This window comes from Littorina saxatilis, linkage group LG1 (genome assembly GCF_037325665.1).
Source record: "Littorina saxatilis isolate snail1 linkage group LG1, US_GU_Lsax_2.0, whole genome shotgun sequence".
NCBI classification, from domain to species: Eukaryota; Metazoa; Mollusca; class Gastropoda; order Littorinimorpha; family Littorinidae; genus Littorina; species Littorina saxatilis.
Genome location: NC_090245.1, coordinates 55082564 through 55099155, shown reverse-complemented (window position 1 = coordinate 55099155; position 16592 = coordinate 55082564). Strand labels below are relative to the sequence as shown.

The following is a 16592-nucleotide window of genomic DNA, read 5'->3' as shown; positions in this document are numbered from 1 at the left end:
ACACACCGACAATAAGTTATACTTGTACAAGTTGTAGTTGTACACAGGTGCTGGTGAGCTTTTGAAACCAGGCAGTTGTGAGACTAGTGTGCGCGGGTGTTAGAGTGTGCAAGACAGAGAGAGACAGATATAAACAGAGAGAAAGAAGAGAGATCGGCAGAGAGAGAGAGAGAGAGAAGGGCAGAGAGAGTTATCAAGATAACTGGATGAAACCAGTTGTTGGAACCAAATGACAAGATTCAAGAAACAGCCTTGAAGGGATCAGCCAAGCGAGAGGTTTGTAACCGACTTTGAAACCTTGAGTGCCTTGACCCAAATCACCTTTAAAAGATGTCTGTGTTACTCAGCTTCGATAGAAACTGAGAGATACCCACAGATAGAGACTTTACACAATTGCTTTACATAGTCATACTGTTCCCTTAACAAAGGCAGCCTAATTTGCTCTATAAAAGGTGTCTTTCCTCTCAGATTTTGCTGAGTTCACAAGTCCTGCAAATGTTGTTAATCAGTCCATTAGCGTATTACCTTCATTTCATGCGTATGCGGACATTGAATACTAATAATAACTAATCCTTAAAGTAAAACTACTAGTACTAACGACATTCATGAATCAGAATGGATTTTACAAAAGTTTTCTCCACATTTATTTTAGTGGTGGCTGTAATAAGACAGCCGTGGGACAGACGAAAGTGTCTTTTTATGGTAAATTATCACAGGTGTACTTCTCTCATCACAGTTAACAATTAAAAGGTGTCCCAAGTTAGATCATAGTCTCTGATCAGACAAGCCTCAAATGATATAAGTTAGTACAGTATCACTGTAAATGTAATTTTAACTTCTTGCAATGTATAAAGTGTCATTGTGTCAGTGGCTTTGGATCATGCTAGTTTGGCTACTTTTGCATAATGACTAATGTGATAATGGGCAAAATTGTATGCATGTCCTTTAAAAAAAACATTAAAAAAACCACCCCGGCCTTGCTGGTTTGGAAATTGTAAGACTTGTTTAAATTTAATTCATTCATTTGGAGGCCAGTACAGTCTGTACAGGCTTCATTAGGTTGACTAGGAAGGCCCTTGACAAGGATGTTCACAAACGGTTTAGCCATCAAACTGGTATCATCCAGTTCACTTTTATCAGAAGCTACCCCAGTGTCTCAGCCGAATTCTAAAGTACAGAAGCAGACCAATGGTGACTGTAGTACAGTAGCACAGTCGAACCTGTCCGTGACAATCACTGGTCACAGAGCATAATGACCACCCTAGGAACCAATCAAAAAGTGGTCATTATAGATAGGTGGTAAAATAGATAAATAGAAACAAGTCGCGTAAGGCGAAATTACTACATTTAGTCAAGCTGTCGAACTCAAGGGATGAAACTGAACGCACTGTATTTTTTTCAGCAAGACAGTACAGCTTCGTCAATCCCCGCGATCGTCGCGATATAAACTTCGTGGTTAAAAACGACGTTAAACACCAAATAAAGAAAGAAAGAATCCCCGCGTGAAGGAAATCGCTCACCTTCCACGTGCAAAACGTAGTGATATTGACACGCCAGATTAGCGCAGTAGCATATTGTGCTAAGCAGGAAAGCGCGCTTTTCTGTATCCTTGTTAACTTTCTGAGCTTGTTTTGAGTACAACCTATCATATCTATATGTTTTTGGAATCAGGAAATGATAAGGAATAAGATGAAATCATTTTTGGATCGATTTCTTAAATTTTAATCGTAAGATTAATTAATCTATTTTCGTTAATTGTGATCACATTTTAAGAGTAAACATGACATATGTATATATTTTTAGATTCAGAATGTGATGAAGAATACGATGCAATCAATTTTAAATCTGTTTGCGAAAAATTGATTTTAATGACAACTGTAATGAGCAAACTCATTATTTAATTTTTAAGCCTTCAAGCTGAAATGCAATACCAAAGTCCGGGCTTTGTCGAAGATTACTTGACCAAAATTTCAACCAATTTGGTTGAAAAATGAGAGCGTGACAGTGCCGCCTCAACTTTCACGAAAAGCCGGATATGACGTCATCAAAGACATTTATCAAAAAAATGAAAAAAACGTCTGGAGATACCATACTCAGGATCTCTCATGTCATGTTTTATGAAGATCAGTCCAGTAGTTTTCTCTGAATCGCTCTACACACACACACACACACATACACCACACCCTCGTCTCGATTCCCCCCTCTACGTTAAAACATTATTAGTCAAAACTTGACTAAATGTAAAAAGCTTGTCTGTATCCCTTCGGGCGCTTGTGGGCAAGTGGTCGTTATCAAGAGGTAGTCACCAAAGCAGGTGCCACTGTAAGACATTGACAGCAGGTATAGCTGTGAAGCATGTTTTCACACAAAGGAAGAACAGTGGGTAAGGTTTATAGTGCAGCTAGCTGACCTTGGCTGAGTGTTGACATCTCAGTGTGTTTATCTTTTGCTGTTTCATGATAGGGTGTAGATTGGCATGTTCCTGTCACATAAAATCTGTTTGCTCATTCACCACTGGGGCGTTTGGGCTTGCACACTTTCTTCTGTTTGCTAGTTTTAAGGACTTTGGTGTTGCAGTTTTGTAACTGCCTGTTTACAACAAAATTCCTATGGTAACATGGTTGAAAAAGACTTTTCACCATTTTTTTTCCTTGTATGTGCTTTGAGTATTTCAATGTTATTTTTACTTTGTTCACCACTTTCTTCTGGACGAAATTCAGTATGTATTTGTATTTCAAAGTTTATGAAATGCTCTTGTATGTTTCCATTATAGATATTCTTTTTCTACCAGAAAAATGTTGAGCCTTGTCAAACGACTCCCTTTTTAGGTATAGTACACAGTACATGTATGTATTACATGTAGAAAACTTACAGATTCAGTAGTGGACTTGAAAGAAACCTTGTTGTTCTTCTTCCAGATTCCTTTTCAAAAAGAACGATGAAAGTGCAAATGCAAACGAGAAATTCAAACATGGGGACATGGCTTCATTTGTTCAAAGATGACATTTGAAATGAAAGTTTGAGTGAGAGAAAAAAAGACGTTGTGTTCAGAACTGTGTTCAGAGATGTAGATGTAGTAAGTGAAAGTACCCGCAGTGATGAGAGGATGCCTTTGGCATTAACCAAAAATGTCCCCGCTTCGCAGGTGACCTTTTGTGACAGGTGTATATTTTTGTCCAGTTGGTAGACCAATGGACAGCAAATAATGTCCTGTACTTGGAGCTAGATCCTCTTGTCACAGAGGTCCACATTATGGGTGCCACTGAAAAGAAAATGGAGCAGAACAAGTGTTGGCCCAAAAACATGATCAATTTGGTTTTTGTTTGTTTGTTGTTGTTTTTTGCGTGGAGGGGGAGTGAAAGGAGGATGGAGGGTGAAAGGAGGATGGAGGGTGAAAGGAGGATGGAGGGTGAAAGGAGGATGGAGGGTATGAAAGGAGGAGAGAGTGGGAGCAGGTTATCTTACTTTTTCCTCACAATTCATAATACTGATAGTAACCATGAATAGTAATACACATGTATTCTTCATGAATGAGACAATTGTTTCCTCCAACTAACTTTTTTCCTGAGACTAATTCTGATGATCTGTCTCAACGAATACATGTAATCCTAACTTTAGCACTTTCTTGTTTCTAATGGTTTGTTTCAGATATGTAACTACAAAGTTTAAAAGCCTGAGCTTTGGCAACAGTTTGGAGGGGTGTGCAGAAACATCTGCTCCATCATGAGTTGGTTCCCCTTAAACCGCGCCATGGGAACAGCAGGGGTCAAATGCTTGAAAATTACGTCCCCCTCCATCTTCTCTCGCCGCATTCTGCCATCAACGTTTCGAGCAGCGGCCCCAGGATATGTGAAGACCAGGTTGTTTTCCACGGCAGAGGGGGACTCCCCATCGCCAGAGCCTGTATCATTGGCAACACCTCCAAAACCTCTACCACAGCAGGCGAGGGTGGTGGTGTGTGGAGGAGGGGTGGTGGGATTGTCTGTCGCGTACCACTTGGCAGAACGGGGATGGACTGATGTCGTTGTCTTGGAACAAGGAAAGTAAGTCATGGGCTGTGTGTTTGTACGATTGTGTTTGTGTCTCTGTCAGACATCTGTCTTCCCGCAGTGGGGCACTGCGGTTATGAAATTAAAGGCCCCTCCTGTTTTTGGAACCGCAGGAGCTTTCTAGTTTGCTGTTAGGTAGATTTTTGGTTCCTCTTTCCTGTCATGCTCTCTTTTTCTTCATGAATTCTTTTCTTTTTTCTGCCTTCTTGCTCATTCACCTGTATTTTTTCCAAAAATCTCTTCTCTTGCCGCTTGTCTCGCGATTCATGTATAGTTTAATCTGTTAGTGTTCTGATGTAAGTCCAGCAGTAGATAGGTTAAGCCTATTTTAACATACTGGAAACTGGTCATCTTCCAGTAGGTATTAATTTAGTTTTACTAAAGCCTGCTGGGACACAAGTAATGGGTTAGTGCATTTGTAAACAGGAATCGCTTGACAAGTGGCCCCCTTCATCCCCCCCCCCTCCTCGTCCTGATATGGCTCTGCGTAGTCGGCTGGACGTTAAGCAACAAATAAACAAACAAACAAAGACATCTGTCTGTCTGTGTCTGTGTGCACACATTCATGTGTACGGTACATGTATACAACCGTATGTCTTTGCTTGTGTCTGCATCTTATTGAAAGTTAATTGATGTCCTAACACGTAACAAGATTGGTGCAAAGTTCACCCAGATGATGGAATGTTAGATTTATTCTGTGTGTGATTAAGTCAGTCCCTCTCTCCTCGCTCTTTCTCTCCATCTCTCTCTCTCTCTATCTCTATCTCTCAATCTCTCGCTCTCATTTTTTCTCATTCCATTTCTTCTGTCTTTAAAATACTTAACTGTCCGATCGATTTTGGAATTTTGAGCCTGAATTGAATGTCTTAAACGTTAAAGAAAAAGAAACCGTCAGAAACAATGATGCAGCCATACTGAAAAAGATGTTTGAATGCAGGGTGACATGCGGCACAACGTGGCACTCTGTGGGGCTGGTGAGCACCATGAAAGCGACACGCACAGACATGGCGATGACCCGTTACAGCGCAGATCTCTACAAACAGTGGGAGGCTGAGGGGGAGGGAGTGGGTCAGTCAAACATCACCATTTTTTCTATCATTATTGCATTGTAAAGGGGTATTACTATTAAAGAGGTCATTTTTCAAGAAAGCCAAGCAACTTTTTGTGTACATTTTTTTTGTTTTACTGTGTATAAATTTATTCTATAATAGTTCGTGTCCTGAATATAAGAACCAGGCAACATTGATCATTTAATCAACAACTTTGCATGTATTACTCTGTGGAATGATTTTTGGCTCACGTAAGTGTAGCCTATGCGATTGTAACATTGTCTGTCTGTGCGTGTGTGCGTGTGTATGTCTGTGGTAGAAACTTTAACATTTCGTCATTTGAAGACGTCACATTATGGCGTAAGAGGGTTAGACGTCACGCGAAGGAATTACTGAAAGTCTCGGTCATTTTGGCTCATTATTTTGAGCGGGCCGAGACTAGTTGGAAGGCACTATGGCGAAAAAGAGAGTTATCTTTTCATGTCTTGGCGTCTCAAATCTTATTAGTCAGAAAGCGCATGCACGTAGTCTCGACCAGCGCGTGGTGTGCTTCTTTCTGAGTACTTTACGTCACAAATTGTACTTTACGTACTTGATGATGACGTAAGTTAATTGTATGTGTTCTATTTCGTTGACTGAGCACGGCCGGGACCAGTTGGCGTGAGCGCTGGGATTTCGAGTTTCATTCGACATGTCAATGCGTTGCAGTATGAAATAATACAGGTAGGAGGTTAGTCGATATCGACCAAAGTCGATAAGTGCATTCTTCACTATGGTATTGAGTCTGATTTCGTCGTCCATCTTGAATCAAAAAGCACTCTTCTTACAAAAAAAAACAAACTTCGTTGCGAGCTACGGCGAAGCTTCGCATGTCAAAACTTGAGAAGCGATGTTGGGGTCAAAGTACCACGCCGTAGCTGCGGGTTTTTGGTATTAAGACTTTGCGAAGCTTCGTGTAGTCGACTACGGGCTCAATTAAGGACAGGCTTAAGTAGGCTAGATCTAGATCTAGTGTCTCGCTTTCTAGCACAGTGTCACCTATGCTTATTGTGTGTGTGTGTGTGTGTGTGTGTGTGTGTGTGTGTGTGTGTGTGTGTGTGTGTGTGTGTGACGGAGTGATTGAGTTTGTGTTACTGTTTGTCGATTTCTTACGTGAGCCTTGAAGGTTTCGCCTCTTGTTGTTATTGATGATAGAAAAGAATAGAGGGAACCACCTCTGAATGAATTCAATATATCTACATATTGCTCTGGTCTCATGGCTATTTTAGATGTGCGTGTGTCTCCTGTAGTTCTGTACTATATGATGTTGTGCATGCGATTATATGAATGTATGTATGAGGGGGGTAGGGTGGAACGAGGAGCAGCCATATATATATGTCATCTGCAGGGGATGAGAGGTTCTGAATGGAACAACATGTTTATTCAGAAAAACAAGCTTATACATGAAGTATAATGTTCTTAAATTGCAACGTGTCAGAAAGACCTTACAATGTTGTTGTCAAGTTTTACCTGGTGGAGTTTTTGAGTCACTTGAGAAAAAGTGACTCTATGTAATCGGTCAGTGTTAGTCCGTAGACACCACCTTAACGTTGGACTTTTCTCGGAAACTATCAAAGCGATCGGGCTCATATTTTGTTTAGTCGTGACCTCCAATGACCTCTACACTTTAACGATGGTTTCGTTGACCTTTGACCTTTTTCAAGGTCACAGGTCAGCGTCAAAGGAAAAATTAGACATTTTATATCTTTGACAAAGTTCATCGGATGTGATTGAAACTTTGTAGGATTATTCTTTACATCAAAGTATTTACATCTGTAGCCTTTTACGAACGTTATCAGAAAAACAAGGGAGATAACTAGCCTTTTCTGTTCGGCAACACACAACTTAACGTTGGGCTTTTCTCGGAAACTATAAAAGTGACCGGGCTCAAATTTTATGTATAAAACATAACCACTTCATGTCCCAAATAGAAACTTATTCTGGGGACACAAATAGAAATTTACATACATTTTATGTGAACGTGACTCATTGTGTTGTGAATAGCAATTTCTTCCTGTCCATCTGATGCCTCATATAATATTCAGAACTGCGAAAGTGACTCGATCGAGCGTTTGCTCTTCTTGTTGTTTGTTTGTTTTGTTCTATTGCTCTATTGCTTCTAACAAAAAACAAAAACAAAACTTATACATGCTGACAAGTTAAACTGATAGGTCTAGTAGTTCAGTGCATCTACTGCCCAAATGACATGAATCTGTAAACAGGGATGTGTGTGCAGGTTGGAAACAGTGTGGAAGCCTGAACGTAGCTCGCACCTTGGATCGCATGATTCATTTGAAACGTCAACATGCTGTGGCCAAGTGAGTTTGTATGCAGGGGGAGCTAGGGGCACTACAGTAAGGAGGGGGGGGGGGGGTTGCAGGTGTGGTGGTGGTATGGAAGGGGAGAGGGGGATGAGACTTTGGATCGCATGATTAATTTGAAACGCATGATTAATTTGAAACGTCAACACTCTGTGGCCAAGTGAGTTTGTGTGCATGGGGAGGGGCACTGCGGGGGGGGGGGGGGGGGGGGGGGTGGGGGATGATTTGCAGAGGGGTGGTTTGGGAGGGGTGTGAGTCCTACCCTTCTTTATCAGTACGTTTATTTTTAAGGGGGGCATACAATATACATGTACATATGTACATGTACGTATGTGTATATATATATATATATATGTCTGCGACTTTGGTCAGTGTTGACTTAACCCTCTGATTGGAGAAATGTGAGGTCAAAATTGACTAAAATATAAACCTAACCCTTACTGTGCTCACTGACTCCCACTTCAAGCTGAACTTCTTAAAGTTCAAGGAAGTATAAGCGATAACACATTCTAAAACAGATGAAAAGAAATGGGTTTGGGTGCATATAACAGTTATTTTGACCACAATGTTTGTTATCGAGGAAACGGCCACATATATTGGGTTTTCCGGCAGTTTAAAGGTCAAGAGTCTGAATGATAATAATAAGGGTATTTATATGGTGCAGATCCTACCATAGTTCTGACGATTAAGTAAGGCCAGATAAGTGTGTATGCAAGGGGCGGGCCATGGGTTGTGAGGATGTAGGTCGGAGTGAAAGTGAGGGGAAATGTAATATATAATGGTTGTTCTTGCAATTTCTAGGGCAACAGTCTGAGTGTTTGAATAATCGTTATTCAGGATCTAGTAAACAGTTCGACATGGATTCAAGCCCCTATCATGAATTAAGGACTAACTGAATTCAGAACATATTTTCTGGCACATTTTCTGCTTAAAATTAAAGGTGGTCGTCGACATTTTTGCTTTTTTTCAATAATCTTATGGTTAGATTTCGATACAAAATTATGTCAAATGATGAAAAAAAAATATATGTAAAAAAAGATTTTATTTTTGAGTAGCGTGACTCACGCTTCCAATATTTTGTTTTCTGTTTGCCGAGAACATGTGCTTTGCCTAAAAATACTGACCAATCAAATTCATGTGACTATGCTTATAGCCACGCCCAAACACGTGCAGCAACAGTTTGACACTGGAGCGCTGTTCACTCTTTTTTTTAAACGCACGAAATGCACGGGATTTGAGAGGAGTTTTGCGCTTGGCATTTTCCAAATAGGGATATACTACTATGAGTACTACGCTGGAATACTACAATGAATTTTCAAACGGCTACACTGGCTTCGTCTTTCCTGATCGAAAGGGGGTGTATTGTTGATATTTGTAGATAATAGACTCTGCATTTTAATGGTCAAATGGCGATTTCGGTATAAAAATGTAGACAAGGACCTTTAAGCCGATCCTGGAGGTTATTTAAGATGACAAAAACATCGTGAAAAAAAACCGGTAACTGAGTCTTATATCATTGCAAGTTTCCTGACATTATTTTCAGCCGTTTTTGAGCAATCAGTCTTCGTTATCAGAGATTAGTTACAAATGACTTTGTTGTTAACTCCAGTACTTGGCATGCTTGTGTTTGTGGTGTCCAGAACAATGGGGGTGGAGTCTCAAGTGGTCACTCCAGCTGAGATACAGGACATCTGTCCTGTCCTTCGTGTTGATGACCTACAGGTGAGACAGAACTTAGTTTGAGTTTTATGTGTTTGTGTTTTTGCAATGGCTGTAAATATAGTAGAGCATTGCTTGCTGGATGCATGCTTCATCCTTTAACAACATACTAAAATCTGCACTGTCACTTTGAGTAGATGTTTGTTGTTTCCATCGTGAGATCACCAACAAAGTGTTAAAGCATTGTACAATTAGAAGTTTCTATATTATGGAGCATGAAGATCATGCAACACGATGAGACCTAAGGGCATACAGTTTTGAGGCTGTGGCATGTATATCTGTATGGAATGTGTGGGCTGTGCTTATATTTTGCTGTGTTACTTCATGACATGGTCGCAGATTATTCCTGTGACCATTTTTCTTGAAACTCTGTATTGACTTAATACCTACCACTGAGCGCCAAATATGGCCAGCTATATCATCCATATGCAGATCTTGTAAAGTTACAGCTGCGTAATTCTGCAAAATCATTTCCCCCCTTTTGTGCTGAGAAATGCCATCGCTGGCAGATGAGAATGCATCTTGCTTGATTACTGTATTTTTGGGACTAAAAGGCGCTTCGTTGTAAAAGGCGCAACCCCCACTTCTAAGTTTAAGATAAGAAATAATCCACACAATAGGTTCTTTCGGTGTATTGGCCAAGGCAAGTCAAAAGAAGTGTACAGAGTGGAAATACATTTTCTCCCCGATGTGCGGTGAGATCAAAGAGTCTGTATACTGAGAGCTGTTTGGCTTGTGACCTCAGGTCGATGACCACATTTTCAGCTGAGCCCAGCTGCCTGCCCTTAGCTGTGCTGTTTTGTAATTTTTGTGACAAACTTCTCATTTCAGGGTGGGCTTTGGATCCCCGGAGATGGTGCTCTCACAGCTCCTGATGTTGCCATGGTGTTTTCCAGAAAAGCCAAAGCCAAAGGTACCATTTTCACAGCTTTGGGGAAGTCCTCAATGAATTCAAATGTACAAAAGAAAGAGATTTTAATCTGACTGGGTTTTTTTTTAAATATTGTCAGTGCCATATTTCTTTAAAAAAAAAAGTTTTAGTATTTGTCTGAGAGTAAAGCTTTGGAATGTCTATTTATTTTAATGTAAAAATGTACATGGAAAAGGTGTTTACATAGCATGTAGCTGTTGATTTGAAGTTTATTTCTGAGAAGTAATTTTCAGATATGTGTAGTGATGCTGTGCTCTTATTTAGCAGATCTGTGAGTTTTCTGTTGTTGCAGATTATTCATTCTAAAATTAATTTCTATGAGCATTGGAGACTGGCACGGAACTTGTCCAAATTCTGTGCTTGTCCAAATTCTGTGTGATACTGATGTTAAACAGCTCTTCGAGTTGTACATGTACTACCAATATCGCTGGTCCGTTGAAAAAATAATTTATTTCTGAGTTTGTTTGTTTTATTGTGGTTTGGTATATTGTTTGTGTATTGCTTCAGGTGTGCAGGTTATTGAGGACGTGGGTGTGGAAAAGGTCATCACGGAGAATGGGCGAGTGTCTAAAGTGGTCACATCTGCTGGAAACATCAAGTGTGAATATTTTGTCAACTCTGCTGGATTGGTGAGATTCATTTGATTTGTGTTTGTATGTGTGAGTGTATGTGTGTGTGTCACTGTATGTGTATTCATGTGTGTGTGTCTGTGTGTGTGTGTGTGTGTGTGTGTTTATGTGTATGCATGTGTGTGTGTGTGTGTGTTTATGTGTGTGCATGTGTGTGTGTGTGTGAGTGAAGGTGTTCACTTCTTTTGGGAGCATGTGTGTGGAAAAGAATCTGGTAGGCACGAAACGTTTGTGTGTGTGTGAAAAAGATAAAGAGATTGGGTAACCATGTTAGTGAGTGGCTTTACTTCTTTGTGAGCATCGGTACTTTAGCAGTCTTTTCAAGTCTTGTTTTTTCTTGTTTTTTGCATAATGTTAATGAAATAATGGCTTCATGTAAACAGTCACTAAGTCAGTTAGTGTCAAAGCAAAGCAAAATCATCAACATCCTAGAAATCACAGTTCAGACCAAATGCAATGGATCAGGGTTTAGGAAGTATTTTAGGTGTTTAGCTATGAACTTTTGAAGCACAAGTCTATCAAAAACACTTCATGTTTAATACATTTTCAGCCAGTGCTACATTATCTACACATCTGTTTTGCTTAATGTTATTTTCTTCTCCAGTGGAGTCGAGAGCTGGGAAAGAGAACAGATCCGCGCAGAGTGAATGTACCGCTGCATGCGTGTGAGCATTACTACCTGGTGACCAAGCCTATCACAGGCACCAACCCTCTCATGCCGGTCATCAGGGATTACGATGGATACGTCTACTTCCGTGAGTGGAACGGGGGGCTTCTTGGAGGAGGGTTCGAGCCCAGTCCAAAACCATGCTTCCACCAGGGTCCACCAGACAAGTTTGAGTTCCAGCTCTTGCAGGAGGACTGGGATCATTTTCGTGAGTTTTTACTGCTGACTGCTCTGAAGACATTGTTGAGTGAGGGGTGTACGGTAGCACATTGTTGAGTGAGGGGTGTACGGTAGCTTTGTTGGTAGATGACTGCTCTGAAGACATTGTTGAGTGAGGGGTGTATGGTAGCTTTGTTGGTAGATGACTGCTCTGAAGACATTGTTGAGTGAGGGGTGTATGGTAGCTTTGTTGGTAGATGACTGCTCTGAAGACATTGTTGAGTGAGGGGTGTACGGTAGCTTTGTTGGTAGATGACTGCTCTGAAGACATTGTTGAGTGAGGGGTGTACGGTAGCTTTGTTGGTAGATGACTGCTCTGAAGACATTGTTGAGTGAGGGGTGTACGGTAGCTTTGTTGGTAGATGACTGCTCTGAAGACATTGTTGAGTGAGGGGTGTACGGTAGCTTTGTTGGTAGATGACTGCTCTGAAGACATTGTTGAGTGAGGGGTGTACGGTAGCTTTGTTGGTAGATGACTGCTCTGAAGACATTGTTGAGTGAGGGGTGTACGGTAGCTTTGTTGGTAGATGACTGCTCTGAAGACATTGTTGAGTGAGGGGTGTACGGTAGCTTTGTTGGTAGATGACTGCTCTGAAGACATTGTTGAGTGAGGGGTGTACGGTAGCTTTGTTGGTAGATGACTGCTCTGAAGACATTGTTGAGTGAGGGGTGTACGGTAGCTTTGTTGGTAGATGACTGCTCTGAAGACATTGTTGAGTGAGGGGTGTACGGTAGCTTTGTTGGTAGATGACTGCTCTGAAGACATTGTTGAGTGAGGGGTGTACGGTAGCTTTGTTGGTAGATGACTGCTCTGAAGACATTGTTGAGTGAGGGGTGTACGGTAGCTTTGTTGGTAGATGACTGCTCTGAAGACATTGTTGAGTGAGGGGTGTACGGTAGCTTTGTTGGTAGATGACTGCTCTGAAGACATTGTTGAGTGAGGGGTGTACGGTAGCTTTGTTGGTAGATGACTGGACTTGTGATCCTCAGGTCACAAGTTCGAATGCAGGCAGGGATGGACACTGGTCAACTTCATATGTTGTATCAAAGATGATATCCCATGTCCCACCCCTGTGTCACTGCCGTGGGACCTAAAAGACCTTAGTCATTCTGCCAGAGATGGAGGTGGCTAATTTTACACATGAATACTGGTAGGGCAGCTCTTGTTGCTGCTAGCTTTGCACTGGGAGGGAGTGACGTGAATTTCCCAGCAATGAGTTAACAAATTATTAAATGAAACCAAATATAATAACTGATATTGTGTTAATGCTAGGGCTGACTGTTTATAGATGATAAACTTGTAAGGCTTTCTTTTATACCAACAGCAAACATGCACACAAAGTTGGTTCATAACAAAGGTTTGCTTAATGTCTTTTCTTTTTTGTGTGTGTTGTTGACAGTGTTACTAGATTGAACAGTTTGCATTCTAGACATTTTTCACTTTGTGTGAAAGTCTAAACAGAGGTGCTACTGAATGTCTGTTACACTTATGTTTTGTGTGGTTGAAAGTAAATTTACCTCCATTTTAAGACCCCAAACAATCTGATAAAATCAGGTCTTAAAAAGGAGGGTGTCTTAAAATGGAGGTAAATTTACAGAGATTATGAACAGAAAATCAGAAAAAGCAAGGTCTTGAAAGGGAGGAAGTCTTAAACTGGGGGGTCTTGAGAGGGGGGTTCCACTGTACCAGATTCAACATTTGGCATTCTAGACATTAGTTGACTAAAATGTGAAATGCTTTGTTTTTACAACAGAGGTGCTGCTGACGGAGATCCTGCACCGTGTGCCAGCCATGGAGACAGCAGAAATTCGACAGCTGGTCAACGGTCCAGAGAGCTTCACACCAGACTCCAGGTGGTTGTTGGGAGAGACAGCAGAGGTTTGTATTCCTCTGTTCTCTTGCCTGTGCAAAGAGAGGGGGGGGGGGAGCTCTTTTACCTTAACCCTTTCAGCCCCATTTGTTCTATTTCTAGATTTCTAGCAGACTTTTGCACTTCCACCAGCCCCTTACAATCTTTGTTTTGGTTCTCAACTGCTTATAGCTTTTGAACCAGTGGACGAGTCGACTTGTTCTTTCTTTAAAGTTAAAAGTTTAAATGCCATTACTTCATTTGGCAACACCATCAAATGACGTCATTGCTGAGATACACTGTTGCTGCTTTGCAACATTGGATCTGTCGGGGTTAAAAAGGTCGCATTCTGACCAGCACGGTGGCCTAGTGGTAAGGCGTCCGCCCCTGATCAGGAGGTCGTGGGTTCGAACCCCGGCCGGGTCATACCTGAGACTTTAAAATTGGCAATCTAGTGGCTGCTCCGCCTGGCGTCTGGCATTATGGGGTTTGTACTAGGACGGGTTGGTCCGGTGTCAGAATAATGTGACTGGGTGAGACATGAAGCCTGTGCTGCGACTTCTGTCTTGTGTGTGGCGCACGTTATATGTCAAAGCAGCACCGCCCTGATATGGCCCTTCGTGGTTGGCTGGGCGTTAAGCAAACAAACAAACAAACAAAGGTCGCATTCTATAAAAGACATCGGGTCAGAGACTTTTGGGGGACCTTAGACCTGTGGAAGGTCAAGCAGAAACTAGTCAGTAGAAACCCTCCACACATGTAGGCCAATCGATGAGTAGATAAACAGTATTCAAGGAAGAGGTTGGTTAGTTGTTGGCTTTTGTTTCTTCAACCCTATGCGGAACCGATGCAAGTTTGTTTCCTTTTTTCGTTTACATGGGGGTCTCTGTTTATGAAACTATTTACATTTTGATCTATCTTAGTACAAGGGAGAGGTATCACCTGGTATTCAAACAGATGTTAAAATACTTCAGGTGTTTGCTGTGGAAGAGGCTTTCTCAAGAAATAGCCCCTTTAAAGGGACATTACATTCCAAATGAAGAGTACACATAGTTAGTTTCATCAGTGTGACGCCAAACTTTCTATATAGGTGGTTTTTACATTTAGTCAAGTTTTGTGTATGTGAGTCGCATGTCACCTTTGCATGATTTTCATATGTTTACATTTTCCTAAAGAGTTTTTTTATGCTCTATCCAGTGGTGAAAACCGTTTTAGAAAAGAGCAAACACTGTTTGAGTTATAAGCCTGTGACTAAGGTGACCCTCACACTGTTACCAGACACTCCCTGGACTTAATATATTAAGCCTAGCGCAGAACCGCGCCAGGTGACATGCGACTCATTTCGTGGTGGAGGGTCACAAATGTTTTAACATAGAGGGGGGAATCGAGACGAGAATCGTGGTGTATGTGTATGTGTGTGTGTGTGTGTGTGTCTGTGTGTGTGTGTAGAGCGATTCAGAGTAAACTACTGGACCGATCTTTATGAAATTTGACATGAGAGTTTCTGGGTATGATATCCCCGGATGGTTTTTTTTCATTTTTTCGATAAATGACGTCATATCCGGCTTTTTGTAAAAGTTGAGGCGGCTCTGTCACACCCTCATTTTTCAATTAATTTGATTGAAATTTTGGCAAAGCAATCTTCGACGAAGGCCGGGGTTTGGTATTGCATTTCAGCTTGGTGGCTTAAAAACTAATGAGTGAGTTTGGTCATTAAAAATCGGAAACTTGTAATTAAAATTATTTTTTTATTAAACGATCCAAAAACAATTTCATCTTATTCTTCGTCATTTTCTGATTCCAAAAACATATACATATGTTATATTTGGATTAAAAACAAGCTCTGAAAATTGAAAATATAAAAATTATCATCAAAATTAAATTTTCGAAATCGATTTAAAAACAATTTCATCTTATTCCTTGTCGGTTCCTGATTCCAAAAACATATAGATATGATATGTTTGGATTAAAAACAGACTCAGAAAGTTAAAACGAAGAGAGGCACAGAAAAGCGTGCTAAGCAGCACAGCGAAACCACTACCGCGCTAAACAGGCTCGTCAGTTTCACTCCGTTTTGCACAAGCGGCGGACTACGGTCATTGTAAAAAAAATGCAGTGCGTTCAGTTTCATTCTGTGAGTTCCACAGCTTGACTAAATGTAGTAATTTCGCCTTACGCGACTTGTTTTCTATACATTGGAACCCCCCAATTTGAGACTTCCACCATTTTAAGACCTTGCTTTGACACATTTTCTGTTCATAAGCTCTGCAAATATACCTTCATTTGAAGACCCCCTCCTTTTTAAGACCTGATTTTCTCAGATTCTTGAAGGGAAGTTTCACTGTATGTTGGCTTTGCTTATTTTTCCTTTGCCCAATATTTTGTGCAGGTTGCCAACTATTTTGTAGCAACAGGCATGAACTCCTCTGGCATCGCAGGAGCGGGAGGGGTTGGCAAGCAAGTGGCCGACTGGATCATCGACGGGCGACCCAGTCTCAACATGTGGGCCTATGACATCCGTCGTTTCATCGGTCATCACAACAACAAGCGTTTCTTGCGGGACCGCATGCAGGAGTCATTTCGTGAGATGTTTATTTGACGTGAATTTTCTTTTGCTGAAGATGAATGAAACACATGCTGTTAATTCAAAGACTACACCATTGACATGCATACACTCAGACACACAAAATCAAGAACCACACGCAAAAAAGGAGTAAATCTGTTTGTTTAGTTTTACCATGAAAAATCCTGAAGGGAGTAATTCAAATCTGACTGTGTGAATTTCTTATCTGTCTGTCCATGATATGGAAGAACACTCTGATAGTTTAAGAAGATAAGGCTTCCCCAAGTGTGCGCTTCAAGGAATTGTGGTTTGATACTATGGTTTTTGAATATCTCGTTGACTGAGAAGCTAAAGCTTTGTGAATGTGTGTTCTAGCGGCCACGGCAGTGCTGAAGTATCCACGAGAAGAGTACACGACGGGTCGGAAGTTACGCTGTTCCCCTCTTCACACAAGACAAGAAGTGGCAGGGGCCGTCTTTGGTGAAACCATGGCCTATGAGCGTGCTATGTACTTCAAGTTGGATGATGATGACAGTAAGTATGCTGCCGCTGCCGT

The 16592-nt window shown here is 41.2% G+C and overlaps 2 protein-coding genes across 6 annotated transcripts in view; one reads left to right on the top strand and one right to left on the bottom strand.

Annotated features, from left to right (window-relative positions):
• LOC138974345 (uncharacterized) overlaps positions 1 to 16592 on the bottom strand; it is a 436114-nt gene that overhangs the window by 107334 nt on the left and 312188 nt on the right. The gene's annotated exons all lie outside the window — the stretch shown is intronic.
• LOC138974206 (pyruvate dehydrogenase phosphatase regulatory subunit, mitochondrial-like) overlaps positions 1 to 16592 on the top strand; it is a 43316-nt gene that overhangs the window by 8504 nt on the left and 18220 nt on the right. For 4 of the 5 annotated variants that reach the window (XM_070346957.1, XM_070346953.1, XM_070346929.1 and 1 more), the window contains exons 2-11: positions 3649 to 4043; positions 4987 to 5117; positions 7374 to 7455; positions 9099 to 9180; positions 10009 to 10090; positions 10616 to 10737; positions 11342 to 11612; positions 13378 to 13502; positions 15863 to 16055; positions 16412 to 16570. In XM_070346957.1, the coding sequence (XP_070203058.1) occupies positions 3724 to 4043; positions 4987 to 5117; positions 7374 to 7455; positions 9099 to 9180; positions 10009 to 10090; positions 10616 to 10737; positions 11342 to 11612; positions 13378 to 13502; positions 15863 to 16055; positions 16412 to 16570 (1567 nt within the window). In that variant the 5' untranslated portion in view covers positions 3649 to 3723. Of the gene's footprint in view, positions 1 to 2500; positions 2613 to 3648; positions 4044 to 4986; positions 5118 to 7373; positions 7456 to 9098; positions 9181 to 10008; positions 10091 to 10615; positions 10738 to 11341; positions 11613 to 13377; positions 13503 to 15862; positions 16056 to 16411; positions 16571 to 16592 lie in introns of those variants that run through there. The other variant, XM_070346938.1, reaches the window with a different exon arrangement.